This window comes from Lissotriton helveticus, chromosome 3_2, assembly GCF_964261635.1.
Source record: "Lissotriton helveticus chromosome 3_2, aLisHel1.1, whole genome shotgun sequence".
In the NCBI taxonomy this organism is placed as follows: domain Eukaryota; kingdom Metazoa; phylum Chordata; class Amphibia; order Caudata; family Salamandridae; genus Lissotriton; species Lissotriton helveticus.
In genome coordinates, this window is record NC_136062.1 from 98,363,982 (window position 1) to 98,382,091 (window position 18,110).

The window sequence follows — 18,110 nt, forward strand, 5'->3', positions numbered from 1 at the left end:
AGGTATTTAATCTAAACTACACAAGACCAAAACGACAAAAATCCAACTTACACAGTTCAAGAATAAGGTTGCAAAAGAGTTCTTAAAGTTGAGATAAAATAATCCACAGTTGCGTGAAAAGTTCACAGTTGTGTCACATTTAGCCAACAGTACCGTTAAATGCAACAAAGTTCCAAAACAGAAGCTGGTGCGGTGGTAAACAAGCGATGCGTTGCTCCTGAGACCCAGGGGAGGCGTTAGCGACAGCCCCGCTGCAGCAGCGGGCGTGTTGCAACGAATCCGGTCTCTATGGGGAGGAAGGCGATGATTTGTATGGATTCCGGTGCGTAGGTTCCGTAGGAAGTTTGTTCTCGCCACGGCACGATGCGATGATCTGTAGGGGCTGCGACATTCTCCGGGGCGACGATGCGCGATCGAGCGACGATCTTCCTCTCGCAGCTCCTCGATGTGATGGCTCTGCGACGATGTTCGCAGCGACGTGATGCGGTCCGCAAGCAAGCGGTGCGGCGATCTCACCCAGTGATGACAGGCTCTGCGATGATGCTCGCAGCGATGGTAATCTTCCCGCAAAGGAAGGATGCAACGTCTCCGGCAACAGACGCTGCAATGATCTCGGCCTTCATAGTGGCGGAATTTCCTCTCACTGTCGGGGATGCGCTCGGCAAGCGAGCGATGTGATAACTTTTCTGTAGCAAAGTCTCTCAAATCTTGGTTTCCAGCTTCCCAACACAAGTACCACTTCCAGAGGCACCACACCTGGCACAAGCACTCTAGGAAGGACAGAGCTCTCTCAGCAGAGCTCAGGGAAGCTGGGGTGAAGTCCTTTTGTTCCTGGGACTTTAAAACAGTGAGCCAGCTCACAACAGGCCCTTGGAGATTCCTTTAAGTAAGGGGACAAAGCAACAACAAAGTCCTTCCCCTCTGCTAGGCAGCAAAGCAACTACAGGTCAGTCCAGCATCACACAGCAGGGCAGTCCTTCTTCAGTCTTCCAGCTTTCTCCTTGACAAAGTTTCCTTCTTGTTACCAGGATGATCTAATTTTCTGTAGTCAGGGGTTCTGTACTTATACCCCTAAAAGTCTTTGTTTGTCCTTTGTGCAGGATTGCTCTAAGCCCGGTCTGAACCAGTTCTGGATGTTCCTTGAGCACTTTGTATTCCTGGCCTCTCCCTTCCTTTCAGAGAGAGGGGCAGGGTCGTCAGCCGCTCAGCAGGTGGTGAGCCAGCATTGTGGAGGGAAAGCACAGTCCTGGAGCACTTTGTTGACATGATTCCTTCTCTCCTTTCACAGTGCAGGGCAGAGACATCAGACGAACCACAGGGGGTGGAGCCAGCACTGTGGGGGGCGGGCACAGTCCTATTCAGGTCCCAGGTGCAACTAATCCCTCCCATCTAGATGCAGATCCCTCTCTATTTACCACTGGGTGGACTCATTCTGTCTCCTGGAATCCCCCAGCCCTGTCACTCACAAACCAGACAGTCAATTCACAAACCAGCCATGGCACACAGAAAGGTTAGACAAGTGAACAGCTACTTTCTAAATGTGCTGTTCTCAAACACAGGATTTAAAAACCACCTTTCCTAAAAGATGTGTTATTAAATTCTGAGTTCAGGGATACCAGACTTTTATGTCCTATCTTGCTCCTAGGGGAAGATATGCTGGTAGCCACTGTAGCCAGCATTCCCTATGCTAGCCTATGGGCAAGATAGCCTTACAATATTGAAAAACAAAAATAGCTGTGATTCACTACCAGAGCATGTCACCTGCACCAGTACATGCTCTACCTTTCACATACACTGCACCCTGCCCAAGGGAGTACCTTGGGCCTTCCATGGGGTGACCAGTGTGCACAGAAAGGGAAGGGTTAGGCCTGGTCAGTGGGGAGACTGACCAGGAGGACATGGCAGTTCACAGACTGCACACAGGCACTGCAGTGGCAGGCCTGAGACACCATTTTAGGGCTACTCATGTGGGTGGCACAACCAGTGCAGCAATCTCACTAGTAGAATTTGTATCACCAGCCTTGGCACACTCAGTGCACTTTACTAGGGACTTCGGAGGGATACAAATATGCCAAGCATGGATAACCAATTACAATCACAATTTACACAGAGAGCAAATGCACTTTAGCACTGATCAGCAGTGGTAAAGTGCCCAGAGACCTATTCCCAGCAACCACGGGTCAGGAAAAATAAGGGAGGAAGAAGCAAAAAGTTTGGGGATAACCCTGCAAAAAGGGCCATTTCCAACAGTGGCCAAAGCACAACAGTTCAGCTTTGTCCCCATTCAGTGTTAGAGCATTTGTGATCATCCAAGCCATCACTGCTGACAAACAATTGTGTAGATTTGACGTATTTTCTACTTCATCTGCATCTACACTTTGGGTGCCATCCGCGTAGTATACAAAGGAGAGCCTGAAGCTTTTGATAAGAGCTATTAGCAGGGGTCTATAGATTAAACAGGGTGAGACTAAGGATAGATCCTTTCGGGACACCCCACAACAGCAGTTTCACTCTTGTAGTCTTTGTTCTCTGAAATAGGGCATTTTAGGATACCGTGTCAAATGCTGCAATAAGATAAAACAGGTCCTGCTCTATGCTGCTTCCCACATCCAACAACATCCTTATGCTGTCTACAACTGATATCAATGCAATTTCTCTTAAATGCTTAGGTATGAAACCCACTTGTATTTTATGGAGTACATTATTAGTCTCTAAATCATTCTTTAGGTGTGTCTGTCAATTTTTGTTTTCTAAAATTTTGGCAATGCAAGATTATCTCGATAATGGTCTGAAACTAGATAGTATATTAGTGCGTGTAGAATTCTTTCAGATTTATTCCATTGTTTAGGGCATAATGCTGAGTCAATAGATAAAATACATAGCTTGGTGATGACAGGAGCTAGAATATCAGTTGCTAGCTGGTAATATGGGCCAGGGTATAGATCTGAAGGGGAGCCCCAACTTGATTGTTTTGATAGAGATACTCACAGCCTCTTCTTTTATAGGCTCAAAACCCATTAGACATACAAGTGTGAGCATCTGGGAATTCACTCGTACCTACCCCACCCTTCCTTCTTAGGAGTTTCTTCCTGATGTTCTAATTTTGTGATGAAAAAAAGATGCAAAGGAGTTACAGAGGCCTTCATCTTAATATTCTGTGGGGTAGGAAAGCATAATTTTGTAAACTATTTTTAATACTTCTCAGTCTGAATTCTTAGCTTCTAGGTTCTATGATTTTGCATAATACACCTTTATGGCTGTCTGCACAGTTTTTGAAACATTTTCAATTTTGCTTCATTTATTTTAGCATCTACTTCCCCAATGTAAGGCACCATGTGAGTTCCAACTATTGTAATCCAACGGAGTATGAAAGAAAGGAAGGACGTTTACTTATGCTTTCATTTGGTTTGACTGAGGCAGTAGAATCGACGGCTTTTAAGATCCAGCCGTCAAGTTCAGTCGCAAATTGGTTAACCTCTTTGTTGGGTTTCTGGGCCAGACCTGGAAACTCTCTCAAAGCTTTGGTAAGCGCTGTTTGCTGACCTTGGTCAATGGTCATCCCATGAAATGGCACCCCTTAGACTCTCCTCTGCTACACTGGTGACAGTTATTTCATTGAAAACCGAATGATGATCTGACCATACTAATAGGCTTTGCAGCTTTTAGTATATTACTTGTGGAGAAAATAAGATCAAACATATGACCTTCATTGTGTGTGTTGTTGTTCTAGATTTAGGGGAGTCATGGCATGGTCCTTAGTGTCACTGTTTCCCATACTGTCTCATCAGATGTTAAAATACCCTGATAGGCAAAACCTATTAGACTTCAGTAAAATGGTCTAATAGCCTCTGCCAAGATTGCTCCAAAGTTAGTGCCATAGATCGGGGGCCAATATAACAGCAGGCATGCAGTGGAGAATTTGTGAGAGCCTTTAACTTTAAAAAGCAGAGTTTCTGCTTAATTAAAGTTGAGAGGTTCACCTTTTGAAATTTGTATAGAGGACTTAGAAATTATATTTCCCCAACTCTCCCATTTTCTCTATCTTGACAAATTACATTGTATCCATCAGGGATCGTGTCAAGATTTGTCCTACATTCAGCATCTAGGGACTCGAGAGGAGCAGGATGCGGTTGGAATGGTGCGGGATAGAAGTTTGAGGGGCGGTTAGAGACAGAGGCTTCCGTTGCTGGCATCGATTGTTGGCTGCTCCTTACGCTTATAAGTATTAATAAACTTACCTCTGAACCATTGTACCGGCGCACCACGTTCTTACAGTTTAGTACTGCACAATCATTTAACCGGGTCTCTGTGAGGCATAACAAATAAACATTTTCTAATCCTTAAAGTAGAGTAAACTCCTTCACGTGTTTACTAAAAGACCAATAGGTTAATAACATCCCTTTTATTTTGGAGAGGGTATCAACTTTTTGGCCCCATTTTGCTGATTTTTGTCTCTCAAAACATCTTCTAGGTTCTCTATATGTATTCTAGAACCCTTCTTTAGGAGATGTAATTCTGCACATGTGTGCTTTAAATGAGTATCCAAAAGGGCAGCATGGCTGATGCTTCCGGAATGCTGACGGGCTTGCCTTTGGAGAGCCCGCTGTGTGGCCACGCAACTGAAGCCCCTAAATAAGCATGAACATTAGGCAGCATGTTTGTATATTATTCCTGTATTTGTTACAAAACTTTCAGCCAAACCTTTAATCTTACACATTAAACAATTACCACAGATGCATTTTTGAAACAGTTTTTACATCTCAGTCTTTGTTAACTTATTTTGATTTTCTTCGGCTGTGTTGAACTCTCTAATCAATCTCCTTATACCTCAATAACACTTAACAAAGAACATGGTCCCTGAACTAGGTTTAGAGGTTAAGCAGCTGATGTTGAAACTCGGGGACCAGAAACTGGAACCTAGCTTTCATCAGCCAGGTTCCAATTTCTGGCCCCCAGGTTCCAACACCAGTTCTAGACATAGTTTAGGAACATGGTTCTTAATTCCAACACTGTCAGCTTTCCAATCTTACAACACTAGAATTCTCACTCACTTCTTGTAGCTTGTGGGGTTGACTGAACCTCACTTCCCCTTTTCTCACACTAACTCTGAGTAATTTCACACACACTCATTCACCTTTGCTGATGTGGAATCTCTTAGCACCCTTGATGGAATAAAATCTGACTATACTCTGATCCCATCCTCGCCACCAGTGATGAAAGCTGGAGTCGTTTTTGAAAGTTATGCAGGGTAATTTATTGAAACAACAGCAAGTAAAGTGATACAAAAGGAGAGAACAGAAAGCACAGTCGCTTTTCCCCAAAAACTGTGACAAACTGATAACTCTCCCAACTTCCTTAGTTAGAACTCTGCTCATTAACGCACCATAACGGAACCCCTATTAGCAGGACTCAGACACAACACAGGCCTCAGCACTTGACAGCAAATTGTGTAATTTTGTGCAAAACACTTTACCTCCAGGTGCATAGAAATCTAAACATGTGAAAATGTAGATATATGAAATGCAATGTGTTAGAAATTGGATACCTGGTTGGCTAAGGTATGCATCCAAGTCAGGCAGGAACCACCACCATCTGGTCAGGGTAAGATAGATACACACTAAACGATAACCTGTGGCACAGAGCAGATAGGTTTATCTAAAGAGGCAATGTGTAAAGTATTTGTCCAAAATACACTCAGTAAATCAATTAATACACCACAAAAAGACTGAACACAGGTTTAGAAAAAGAAATATTTCTCTGGGAAAAATTAGACAAAAATGACAAAAATGGAATCCGTAGAACTTGAGGTATGATTTTTTAAAGAATAAATGCAAAAACAGTGCCTAAAAGTCAATAGAACTAAAAGGTTACTTGAGGTTGTGGTAGACCAGGGCAAATTCAAAGTTAACGTCAACCGCGATTGAGGGCAGGCACCCTACAGGACTCAGACAGGTCCCGCTAACAGCATAGAGCGAAAGTGTTGATGTCGAAGACTCGAGGTGAGCAGTCACCGCGTCGTCGTTGATCCGTCAATGGAGGTTAGCACTGTCAGCGCCAATCTGTGCAGTTGATGGAAGATTTAATGTCAACCCCCTTTCCGATGCAGGCTCTGTGTCGATGTCAAGCCGGGCAGCCCGTCAAGGCGATGTAGTTGATCAGCTCCTGCATCGGCGTGAAAGCGCAATGCGTAGGTTCCGATTGATGCAAAGTCATCGCTTTGTCAATGTGTAACAAAATAGCTGCAGAAACCCGTTCTGAGACCCAGAACTTGGAGGGGGCACCTCAAGCAAGGTTAGGACTCCAAGAAGGCAGATTACAGCAGGATTGTAGGAACTCTTTTGTCTCCCTGAGACTTAAGAAAACAGGATGCAAGCCAGCAAGCCCTTGGAGATCACTTGGAGGGAAGGAAGAGTCCAGGGCATGTAAATCAAATGCTACTGGTGGCCCTGCAGCACTGATTGTGCCACCCACATGAGTAGCCCTGAAAAGATATCTCAGACCTGCGGCTGAAGTGTCTGTGTGCAGTTTTAAGCTGCCATGCTGGCCTGGTAAGTGCACCAACTTGCCATGCCCTAACCTTCCCTTTTCTTACATGTAAGACACCCCTATGGTAGGCCCAAGGTACCCCCATGGGCAGGGTGCAGTGTATTTGAATGGTAGGATATGTACTAGTGTGTGTGGCATGTCCTGATAGTGAAACATGGCAATTTTGTTTTTCACTATTGAAAGGCTATCTGCCCCATGGGATAGAATGGGAGGTACTTTGTAACATCTTACAAGTATAACTTCCCTTTGGGACAAGATGGAGAAACAAAGTTTATGCTCTCTGAACTCAGAGTTTAATAACACATATTTTAGTAAACATGGCTTTTAAATTATGTGTTTTAAAATGACACTTTTAGAAAGTAGGCATTTTCTTGTTTAACCATTCTGTGTGCCTCTGCCTGCTTGTGGATTGACTGTCCGGTTTTGTTGTGACAGGGGCTGGGGCTTTGCATTCACTGTAGACAGCCACTGGGGGTTGAGGTATGCCTGGCCCTTCCTGGATGACTCTGAGCTGGGATGAATAGACCTTGGCTGAATTTAGAGTAGTGGGCAGAGTTTTCTTGCACCTGATTAGGGCCCGTCTCTTGTGCATAATGCTGTCTTTACCCCCTGTGGTCATACTGCACTAGTGAGAACAGAACTGGTTTGGACTGGGCTTAGAGGCCCTTGCACAAAGAGAACAAAGACACAATGGGGTATAAGTAGTAGACCTTGAACCCCAGAACTTTATATCACTTCTGGACTCAAGTGGAACCTTTGCCAAGGAGAAGAGCTGACTATCTGTGAGGAGGAGTATTGCGGTGTGCTGTGTGGGGTTGGCCTACAGTTGCTGTTCCTGCAAAGGAAAGGACAAAGACTGGAACTTTGTTGTGAACCTGTTTGAAGAAGATCTCCTAGGGCCTGTTTGTGCTGGTCTCCTGTTCTGAAGTCTCAGGGACACAAAGACTTCACCCACAGCTCCCCTGAACTCTAGTGCTGAGAGTTATTACCTGCCAGGAGGTGTAAATTCCAGTTCTGGGCCTCTGGGGGTTGTTCCTGCTGTTGGGAGATTTAAGAAACCTAAAGAACTGAAAAAAACTGAAACTGACGCATTGCTTTTCTTGCAGCTGTTTATCCAGACGCAGCACCAGTGTGTGAGAAAAATCTCCATGCATCACCGTGCCACTACCAAACCGATGCAGCGCCTGTCGCAGCTGCAAGAACCAATCCATTGGGGAAGGCTGAAGAACCGACGCAGCGCTGCTTGTCGCCGCTGCATAGATCGCCGGGGTATCCCTGATTTCTATGCATCGTACTTGTGCTGCAAGTTTTGCCGACACATCACCCACGGACCAGAACCATCTTGCTGTGGATGCAACACTTACCCTTACAGTCTGGATTTGATGCTTCACTTCTCCTGGGTGCAGCAGAACTGTTGCATTACCTCCCCTAAGACACAGACACTGACACATCTCAGTTTCTTGACTCTTCCCATCTCTGTGGCTGTTTGTCCTTGTGAATTTTGATGCATCTACAGGTACTTTGTGTAGAATTACACATCCATAGGTTTCTATGGACCCAGTAACTTGAAACCTTTGAAAAATTACTCTTATTACATATATGTTGCATTTTTGTTGTTTTGAAATTGCTGAGTTTAGATAAAGATACTGTATTTTTCTGAACTGGTGTTGTGTCCATTTGTGGTGTTATCGCTGTATTACTGTGTGTTTGAGTACAAATACTTTACACATTGCCTTTGGGATAAGTCTGTCTGCTCGTGCAAAGCAACCCAGGGGATGAGCAGGAGTTATCTACAGTGTGTATCCCCTTTTCCCCGACTAGAAGCAAGGGTCCCTATTTTGACAAATATACCTACCTCTACCAAATAGAGTCCCCTATTTCTAACACCGGTGGCAAGCGGTGAGAATTTGAACTTGTATTTGTACTTGACCCACAGTGATTGGTGTATATCATCAATTTAGTGCAGACCACTATGTAACCACATTATGTGTTTTATTTTTGGTTCTATTTTTGTTAAGATGTCTCACGGCCATCAAAGACTTCAACTGCAGCATTGCTGAACTCCACTGCTGGGAGTTACGTCCTGCCTTTAGTTGCCAAATTCAGTTCTGGGACCTTGGAGTTAGTTTTGCTGCTTAAAACCATCAAAGTCAATGCATAGCCCTTCCAGAGTCCGTTTTTCCAACCCAGCACCGCTGTGCTGGAGACATTTCCACGCACCGCTGCCATGCAGCAGAAGAAATCGAGGCAGCACCAGCCTGCGGCCAAAGAAATCCCAACAGCCCAAGTTCAGCGCACTATGCCTCCGAAGTCCAAGACCACTGCATTGACTCCAACACAGAGCCTGCTGGCAGCTGAAAGAATCGACGCAGTATTGGACCGCGGCTGAAGAAATGAATGCTGCCCGTGTTTATCCTTGCCTCGTCGACCATCAGCTCACCCAGATTTCTACGCATCGCACCTGTGCACCAAGTTTTCCGACACATCACCCGCAGACCAGAACCATCTTGGATTTCAAAGCATTGCTACCTCTTATAGTCCGGATTCGATGCAACACTTCTCCTGCGTGCATCTGCAGTGACTCATTGCCTCCCTAGGAATTCAGGAACCAACGCATTGTTGTGTTTTCCGATGCTTCTCTCCACTGCAGTGGTTTTGCCTTGTGAATTTTGACACACCTAAAGGTACAGTGTGTAAAATCACCGCATCCATACTCTCCTTTGGACAGAATTTCTAAAAGCTTATAAAAGTGATATTTTGAGTTGTACATGATGATTTTTTGAAAGAGTAGTAGGTGGTGCACAGCTATGGTTGGATAGATTCAAAGTTCAGTTAAACGATGTGGTGGGTGCACTGGTGGGTGGTGTCTCCGACTGAAACACTACAGAAAATGACGAAGTTGTGTATGCATAAGGATATGCAGATACATCCCCACTATGGCACACCAGTTGGACAAAAGATGCCTTTCAATGGTTGATCATTCAAAGTGTACAAATTTGAGTTGTTCCAATAAATTTCTACACTTTGAATGATCAACCATTGAAAGGCATCTTTTGTCTAACTGGTGTGCCATAGTGGGGATGTATCTGCATATCCTTATGCATACACAACTTCGTCATGATGATTTTTTGCCATTTTGGTCTTGTTTGGTTTAGATAAAGTCTTTCTATTTTTCTAAACTGGTGTGGTGTCCATTTGTAGTGTTTTCACTGTGTTACAGTGTGTGTTATGTTGCTTTAAACATTGCCTCGGAGATAAGCCTGAATGCTTGTGCCAAGCTACCAAAGGGGTGAGCACAGGTTATCTTGGGTCTGTATTCCCTCTATCCTGACTGGAAGAAAGGGTCCCTACTTGGATATGGTACAAACCTGCCAACTAGAGGCCCCCATTTGTAACTGGTAGGAAGTGAAAACGATTTGATAAACAGCCATTTTGCTTTGTTATAGGAAAAAAATACACATAAACAGTTGTTTTAAAAAAAAAAAATTACTAGCAGAAACATTAGTGAATCTTTTCTATTCAAGATAGGCGTAAGAAATAAGCTAATGAAGTGTTAATCCCCATAATTCTCTCTCCACCAAGTATCAAAAATATGTGTTTTATACAGAAGCTAGTCATTATCACTAGTTACTATCACTCTTAGGTACTCTCCTTAGGTTGAAACTCAGAAACCAGGTGAGAGGCAATATGTAGAATTAATAACTAGGTGTGCAATCAGTAATGCAACACTTGAAATTCATTAGAGAATGCAATCAACATAGTGGAAATGTGTAGGAGAGATGTGTGGGCGACATTCCTTTATAAAGGAGTGAGGAAAAAACATATTAAGCACAAAAAATATGTTCCATTCTAACTACGATCAAATATAATATCACGCACTTTAATAAATCCTTCACAAAGTTGCATCTGGGATGGCCCGACTCACTTGCATATAAGCGCCGCCGCAATCGGAGTAAATGTTTATGTTTCAATGGGGACATGAACCGAGACTGCTAATGTGATTTCAGCTCTGGCAATTATTGCATTTCTTCTCATGTTACTACTCTCCAAGCTGAACACCCTCAGAGATAATAAGTCTATTACTTTGTGATTTGGTGCCTTAAGTTATGCCATTTCCCACATAGGAAAGATGTCCTAGTGTTTCATAAAACAACATTCAATAACTTCTAAACACTTTGAATGGAGATGATTTTATAACTAATATGCTTTTGAGATATTGTACCTTTTAAACGAAAATGTTAAATGAAGGGTAAAACAATAACGTAAACTTTTGTAACATCACAGTAAGTAGTCTAAGAACAAATCGACATCATTATCACAGTCTTTTGTGACAATAACGTAAAGGAAAGCAGGGGCTCTGGCTGAAAAAAAACAGTTGTCATTCACAACTCAAACGGTGGGAGGAGGTGAATAACTGTAACACTGTTAAATTTCAACTAGTGTATTTTGTTGTCCGAGAATAAGAGCGAAAGTTGAGTAGTAAGTAAGCATTATCCACTTCAGGATTTGCAATTTGATAAACAAGCACCTTGTGTTTTGCAAATTGGCAATGCATAATGGAAGAATGGTAATAGCATGTGAGCAGTCACCTCTAGAATGTGTCTATATATTGTAAGGGCAAATATTTCGGAGTGGTTCAATATAAATCATATACAACATTACTATGCATGAGTCTGTATACTTGAAATTTGCAGACACGTTTGATTACACCAATCTTAAGGCACACATTTAGGAAGAAGTAACGTAGTGTGGACGAAGAGGTTACTCATTATTTCTCAATAAATATATATATGTATAGAGAGAGATTTAAAAAAACATTTTAACTTATAGACGTTAAAGGGTAGCCTAGAAAAAGATTATTTACTTTTTTTTTTAAACAAACAGACTTAAAAGATAGCATTTGGACAAACACGCTTAAAAGCCGTTAGATGTATCAAGAACATATTAAATTGTTGCATATTGACTTTGTTTCTTTATAACCTTTAATGACAGCAGGCATGTGACAATTGCAGGATTTAGGATTTACCAGTCTCAAAATCTCACTTTTTTAAAGCTGTGAAACTATAAAAGCACAAAGGGGAAACATCTCATAATTTCAAGAGAGGCCTAGCAGGAATGGAACATTTCGTACATGCTGCTTTGTTATATTTTTAAGTCTAAGAAATAACCCAAACTGTACCTCCTTTGACAGTAAATATCATGCATCATTCCATGACATGGATAGACACACACTCAAGGCCATTTTCACCTCCAGCGACAGAATCAAATTCACCAGCATCACTGAACTTACCTGGACCGACCATGTTTACTTCAACATCTCCGTCACCCAGCACACCATTGCCAAGCTCCACTGCACCAACCACTGAAGCTGGGGCAAGGTAACCGAGACTCAATGGACCCAGGTCCCCAGCATCACACAGCCTGAAACGTCAGCAGACCTTGACCAGGCCATGAAACCCTACACGATCAAGGACTGTCCTACATTAACCATCTGCCTGCAAGGCACCTGTGCTCTGCCTTATTCTCCCTTACAAACACCCCCTACATCTGCTGCAGCAGCTGCTCCTTTCCTACATTGCCACCAAGAACTGGAACAACTTGCCCACCACCTGCGAACACTCCCATCCCTGGTGGACTTCAGAAATGAACTCAAGACCTGGTTCATCGATGGAGACACAACACCCTCAACATCCATACACCCTAAGGGTGACAGTGCTAAGCTCTACAACTGCTGATTGATTGTTTGATGACCTACCTTTTGTGAGAACTTTTCGGTGTGCGGGTGGCTGTATACCACTGTGCCGAGCTTATGGGAGCTGGTAGTTTTGTAGATTGAGTTTTTCTTCGGTGTCTCTTGGGCAACACAGGGTACAGGATCGGACTTAAAAAAATGAGACTCTACACAAGATGTCAAAATTGCTTTTGCTAAGTCCCCAGTTTCATGCCGCTCCAGGGTACCTACAACAAGAAAACACAAAGAACTACTTATTATTAAAACTACAACAATTACTGCTTGGACATTACCAACAATGCCTTAGAAGTGTCATTTTTTGATGCAAACATGTCCTTTGAGGTAAAAAACTCCCAGCCAAACACCAAGAAAAACATGGTTTCTTGACTGCAAACAAGTGTGCATCACAACACCTTCTGCAGGAAGAATAACTGTAGTATGCAAACTTGACTTTCCTTTACCCATTCATACGTTAACCAAAAAAAATGAAAGTGTTACAGTTTAATCAGAAAAATAAAGTTTGAATCAGTTAAAATGTACTTTTAAATGAAAAATGCAACAAATAGCATTGTGAATACTTATTTTCCTTTCATACAGCACTAATGTGGCATTTAAGTTCAAACAAAATTACATGATTCTGATAGTGGCCAGCAACACAACTATTTACAAGCTAAACGTATATTTAGAGATCCCGGTTTTATGGTATTTATATTTTTGTCATTTCCGTCTGTATTTATCCATATTTATTTTTTTGCAACTTTTACCTGTATTTATCCATATTTATTTTAGATTTTTGTGAAAAATAGAAGCAGAAACGTGTATATTTCTGCATTTATTTAACCAGTTAATGTGCGCTCGTGCCTGAACACCTGACAGGTTTCAATGATATATACACACTCAGTAGGTAAAATATGCACTTGTAAGAAAATATGTGAATTTTAGTATCAAGGTTGTGCAAATCTACTGCTGTTTAAGGCTCTTTACGAAAATCCCTAAAATTGTAATCCCTTTGCCTGTCAATCAGCACAGCTATTGGCCTGGCAGTCATGATTGACAGCATTTAGAATCACTAAAAAACAACCCAAGTTCCGATTTTAACCACATTTAAAAATCAACACAGAAAGGAAAATAAATTGTTTTCTGTCTATATTTATCGGTAACAATCAGTAAAAACAGAAAACAGGGAGCCTTACTTATATTATAAAGGCTGAAAGTGTATATTTCAGTTTGCCATTCTGATATTATGAGTCAACACAACGTTTAATATAGCCAAAAAAGAACAATTTGAGAAACATTGTTCAACGCAATGTTTGAGGATTTGAGAGTAATATGTGATATGGCTGTGGGGCCTTATTGTGGAGTACTTTCAAAAATACTATCTTGGGTGCAGTCAGGCCCCACGCTGCCCCCACCCCTGGAAGCCAAAAGATGGAGACACGGCGTCCTATGCAAAGAAACCGGGCAGCAGGGGCTGGAGCAGGAACCGAACCTGCCTCGAAAGGAAGCAGCTGATTCACAGCCTGCTGCTTGCCAGAGAGAGGCCCAAACATGCCAATTCAACACATTATTTTTGAAAAGCTTAAGCAAACGTTCTCCGTCGAAAAACGCCACCTATATGCAACATGCGTAACTTCCACCAACCTCTATGTCACGCGTGGCACTATAAATCCCCTCTGGTTTTTCACATAACGAAATGTTGCACTCTGGGACTTGTAGTGTGGGTTTTACAATGTTGTGGTAGGTGCTCTGCTCACAAATCCCGGCATGCAAGGTCTAAAGGTGTTGAACGTGACACAGGATCCTTTGTGCGCTGTGAAAAGGAAGCTACGATTTACCCCCTGCAGTCAAACTCTTCACACAGTCCTTGTTTTTCTTGCCCTCTGTTCTATCGTTTTTCTTGCCCTCTGTTCCCTTGTTTTTCTTGTTTTTTTCTTTTCTCAAGTTGTGCCGTAAATTGCCGAAATCTTTGTCCCTTTTTAAGAGCGACCCGAACTTAATCGGAAAGAATCGAAAAGACTCAGTAACCGACATGTGCGGGAAATAGCCGAAGTGGGCCGAGGTCTCGAAAGTTGCCGAAGTGTGTGTGTGTGTGTGTGTGGGGGGGGTAAACCATGTTGGGGAGGCTGGGAGGTGGCCGTGGCACCAACAGGAGCATGTGCTCGAGCTGCAGGGCAGTGCACGAGCCTGGTCGCGCACCAGCGGTGGAGGGCGGAGCGCGCGGACGCCTGCGGGAGCGGTGCACAGAGGCCGGCAGTGACGGCCGCGGTGAGAGGGTGGCGGCACGGCCATGAGGGACTGAATCAGGGCTCGTATTGCAATCCTTGCACCGGAGACCCGCTCAGGGTCCACCGCAAACATAACGTCTGCTAGGACTCCGCTGGCCACCGTGAGCGAGAAGGATACCCTCGAGCAGGTGAGCTGGGAGCGAGATTAACTTCCGGGCAGGAAAGGGTGCACCTTCCGACCTGCCCCCTCCCCCTTGTGCTCTCTGCCTCTTTCTGTACCTCAGTCCCGAGGAACCTTATGGTTGTTAGTCCCCCTTCAAATCCCGGGCTTCGACTAGTCCTGTATCATAATGCAAATCTATTATGTTGTTGTAGGTTATGGATGTTATTGTCCATTCCACCCACCATTCTGTTTGGTTTTACTTCGCTGCTTACATCCTCATTTGTTAAACTCCATTTACACTATATTTTAAATGCGATACCTCTTTAAACATGTTTCTCGTCAGCCAACCTTCATGTATTTTTCTTTTTGAGAACCATCTTGTGTTTCGTTCTCATCAGTAACCACTAGTGGTGTACCTACCTGCCTCTTCAGACCTCCTCCCTTGACAATGGTGTCACTATTTGCGGATTTTGGGATGGTACAAACTGAATCACAGATAAACAGTGTGTGTGTGGGGGGGCACTGTGTGTGTGTGGGGGGGGATCTGTGTGTGTGTGCAGCTCTGCAACGTATCACGCTTCAAATGTGACGCTAACGCTTTTCAGTGTGGTGATCCGCATCACCACACTGAAATGCACTGTCATGCATTATGGCGCCTCTCAGCTGTGAAGCCAGAGCACTTATAATCCACCAATACCGAAATCTGCAGTGGTAGCGCAATGTGCGCTGCTCCGGCAGGCTTGGGGGCTGGTGCGTCTGCCCAGTCTGTGGTATCGCGAGGTATGACGTCAGGAGAAGAGTCACTGTCCGTGCCTGCTATTGCAAGACTCAATTTAATAGGGAGGGGCGGCTGGCGCGAGAGGGCATCATTTCGAAAGTAAAATAGCTGGGCTGCTCAGCAACTGTGTCCGTGGGATTTTGGTAGCGCAGCTGAGCATGCTGCTAAGTGCTTACACCACGTTGCGGTGGCATACCAGATACACTGTGCGGCCTGCAAGCACCCTTTGAGGCTCACCTGACGCCGGGCGCTGGTGGTGGATGATTCACTCGCCGTTCTGAGCCTCCTGCTCACCTGTGAGAAACCTGTAATGCTGAGTAAGTACAATTATTACACTTTTTAAATAACTAAATTAATGTAGGAGCTGAAACTGAGCGTTTAAACAATTCAAATATACACGGAGAGGCCAGAGTTAATTTTACAGATCAGCCCTGCCCTGCCTGGCCTATCTCCGTCAGTCTACTCTGGGCATGGGTTGATCCATCAAGCGGCGCCCCGCCTGCAATTTTCCTGCGACGTGTGATGTTGCCGGCCATTATGGGGTGCCACTTTGATGGCCAGCAACGTCACGCACTTCGCAGATTGCCCCCAGATAAACAGAATGGCAGACTTGGTGCTTACATTAGTGTGGGGAGGGTCATGGTGCAGGGTGTTGGTTTGCATCCAGCTGTTTGTTTGTGTGTTACATTGTCTGTATTGTATGTTTTACACACGTCTTTTCCACTGCACTTTATTTGTATATACACATTTATGTTTGTTTGGACACATTTCATTTAAAGCTTGATGACTGCCGATGATGAGAACAGGGCAACTCTGGTTAGTACCTACCAGGTTCCCCGTTGGTGGTTCGCCTGTGAGGGGTCATCTCGCTTGCACACATTTTTTCACTAATACACTTTGTAGTATGGTATTTAGAGGTTATGACTGTTTGACAAGGAACTGTAGCTCTTTTTAAATTTGGCATGATTATGATGTACTCTCTACCCCGTGAACCTTTGACATAGGGGAGTTATTTGAAAAGAAGAAAACTTTTTTCGAAACATTGTACATCATTTAAAGGAATTAAGAATAGTGCCTCAATTGGACCAGGTCATTGCAGATCGAATGATTTTGTGAGTGGAGGGCGACCTGGGTCCCTTCTTCCCTATGTGCTCCTTTTTGTGTTGATGGTTGCATCCAGCTGGGCCAATGCCCTCCTAAACCACCACTCCAGGCTGGCCACAGATTGCCAAAAACGTCATCTTTGCAGCTCCTGCCCCCAATTACCGTGGTTTTGGGAACAAGGGCACAGTGTTTGTCCATTGTCATGATCCCGGGCCTTTTTCGGTCGGCACACCACTCAAGTCATTAAGTGAGACCGTGATAAGCCCAGGGTGTCAACAACTCCGGTCGAAGCTCCTGCCATCCCCTATCCCAGAAAGAAGAAGGTTGCTGCACTGTACCTGGGAGACAACCCAGGCCAGCGTGAGATTGCGGCCAGACACCGGCAACAATTTAGTAGGGAGAATGATAAATGTACAGGGCAATGGCTGGTGACAGCTAAGTAAGTACTTCAGAGATCATCGGAAAACTGTGGTGATTAATTTGGGTAATTCGTATCAATTGCAACACTAAAATAACAAACTAGTGTAACATTTCTTTACAACAAAATTAATTTCTAACTTGCGGATCAAAGAGTATATGCAGGCCGACACAGATAAAACAGCTGTAATTTGGTATAGATTACCAGCTGCATTTTATTAATACTACAAAAAAAATGACAGGAAGGTATGGTACGGTAGGAAAGGGCGCAGGGCAACTTCAGTTGTGTATTTAATCCAGGTACTGCACTTACTAAAATGAGATTTTCGTTTTGTACCATACATTTTCTTAATCCACTGCTCCTTATCAAGTGTCCCTGAAGGTGTCACTAATGAGATGTGAATATCACTCGAAGGTGACTTGAAAACATAGAAATGTTAGTCGTGCATACTGAAAACTTGGCAGCTATGTTTGGGCCCCATCGGTGAAGGTCGGGTGACTCTGGTCAGTGGTGACGGAGATAGTGTCACTCATAGTCATTGAAATGTCAATCATAATTACACCGAAATTATAAAAACGTCACACATAACAATCTGAAACCTTGGCAGCTATGTGTGTGGGGGGGGCCTCTGTGTGTGTGTGGGGGGGCCTCTGTGTGTATGTGGGGGGGCTCTGTGTGTGGGGGGCTCTCTGTGTGTGTGGGGGGGGATCTGTGTGTGGGGGGGCTCTGTGTGTGTGGCTCTGTGTGTGTGGCTCTGTGTGTGTGGCTCTGTGTTTGTGTGTGTGTAGGTGCAAATGTAATAGGTCTCGCATTTGCGAGAGATTAAGCTATTGACATTGTAAATGACAATGCCATTTATTTATCTGTTTTCAAAACCAACACATAAATAACAATTTTGTCATTTACAATGCCAATAGCTCTAACGTTGGCAAAGGCGAGACCGTTGCATTGTAAATGCTTGTTCCATTCCCTTGCTGAGGGTACTGGGAAATCTTTACCTCTAAAAGTAACTGACCTAATTTTGGGCACTTCCAAAATGAAATGCCTAAAGGTGGAAAGTGTGACAATGTGAAAAGAGCTTACATTTAGAGACCAGAAAGAAAGGCGAGGAGTGCAGATTCACTGCGAATGATCTTTTGCACTGT

At 43.8% G+C, this 18,110-nt stretch overlaps 1 protein-coding gene across 1 annotated transcript in view; it reads right to left on the reverse strand.

The window, feature by feature from the left end:
- The window catches only part of WDR72 (WD repeat domain 72), a 1,209,089-nt gene that overhangs the window by 670,137 nt on the left and 520,842 nt on the right, over positions 1–18,110 (reverse strand). The window contains exon 14 of the mRNA XM_078684855.1: positions 12,302–12,504. Coding sequence (XP_078540981.1) covers positions 12,302–12,504 — 203 coding nt within the window. The remainder of the gene's footprint in view (positions 1–12,301; positions 12,505–18,110) is intronic.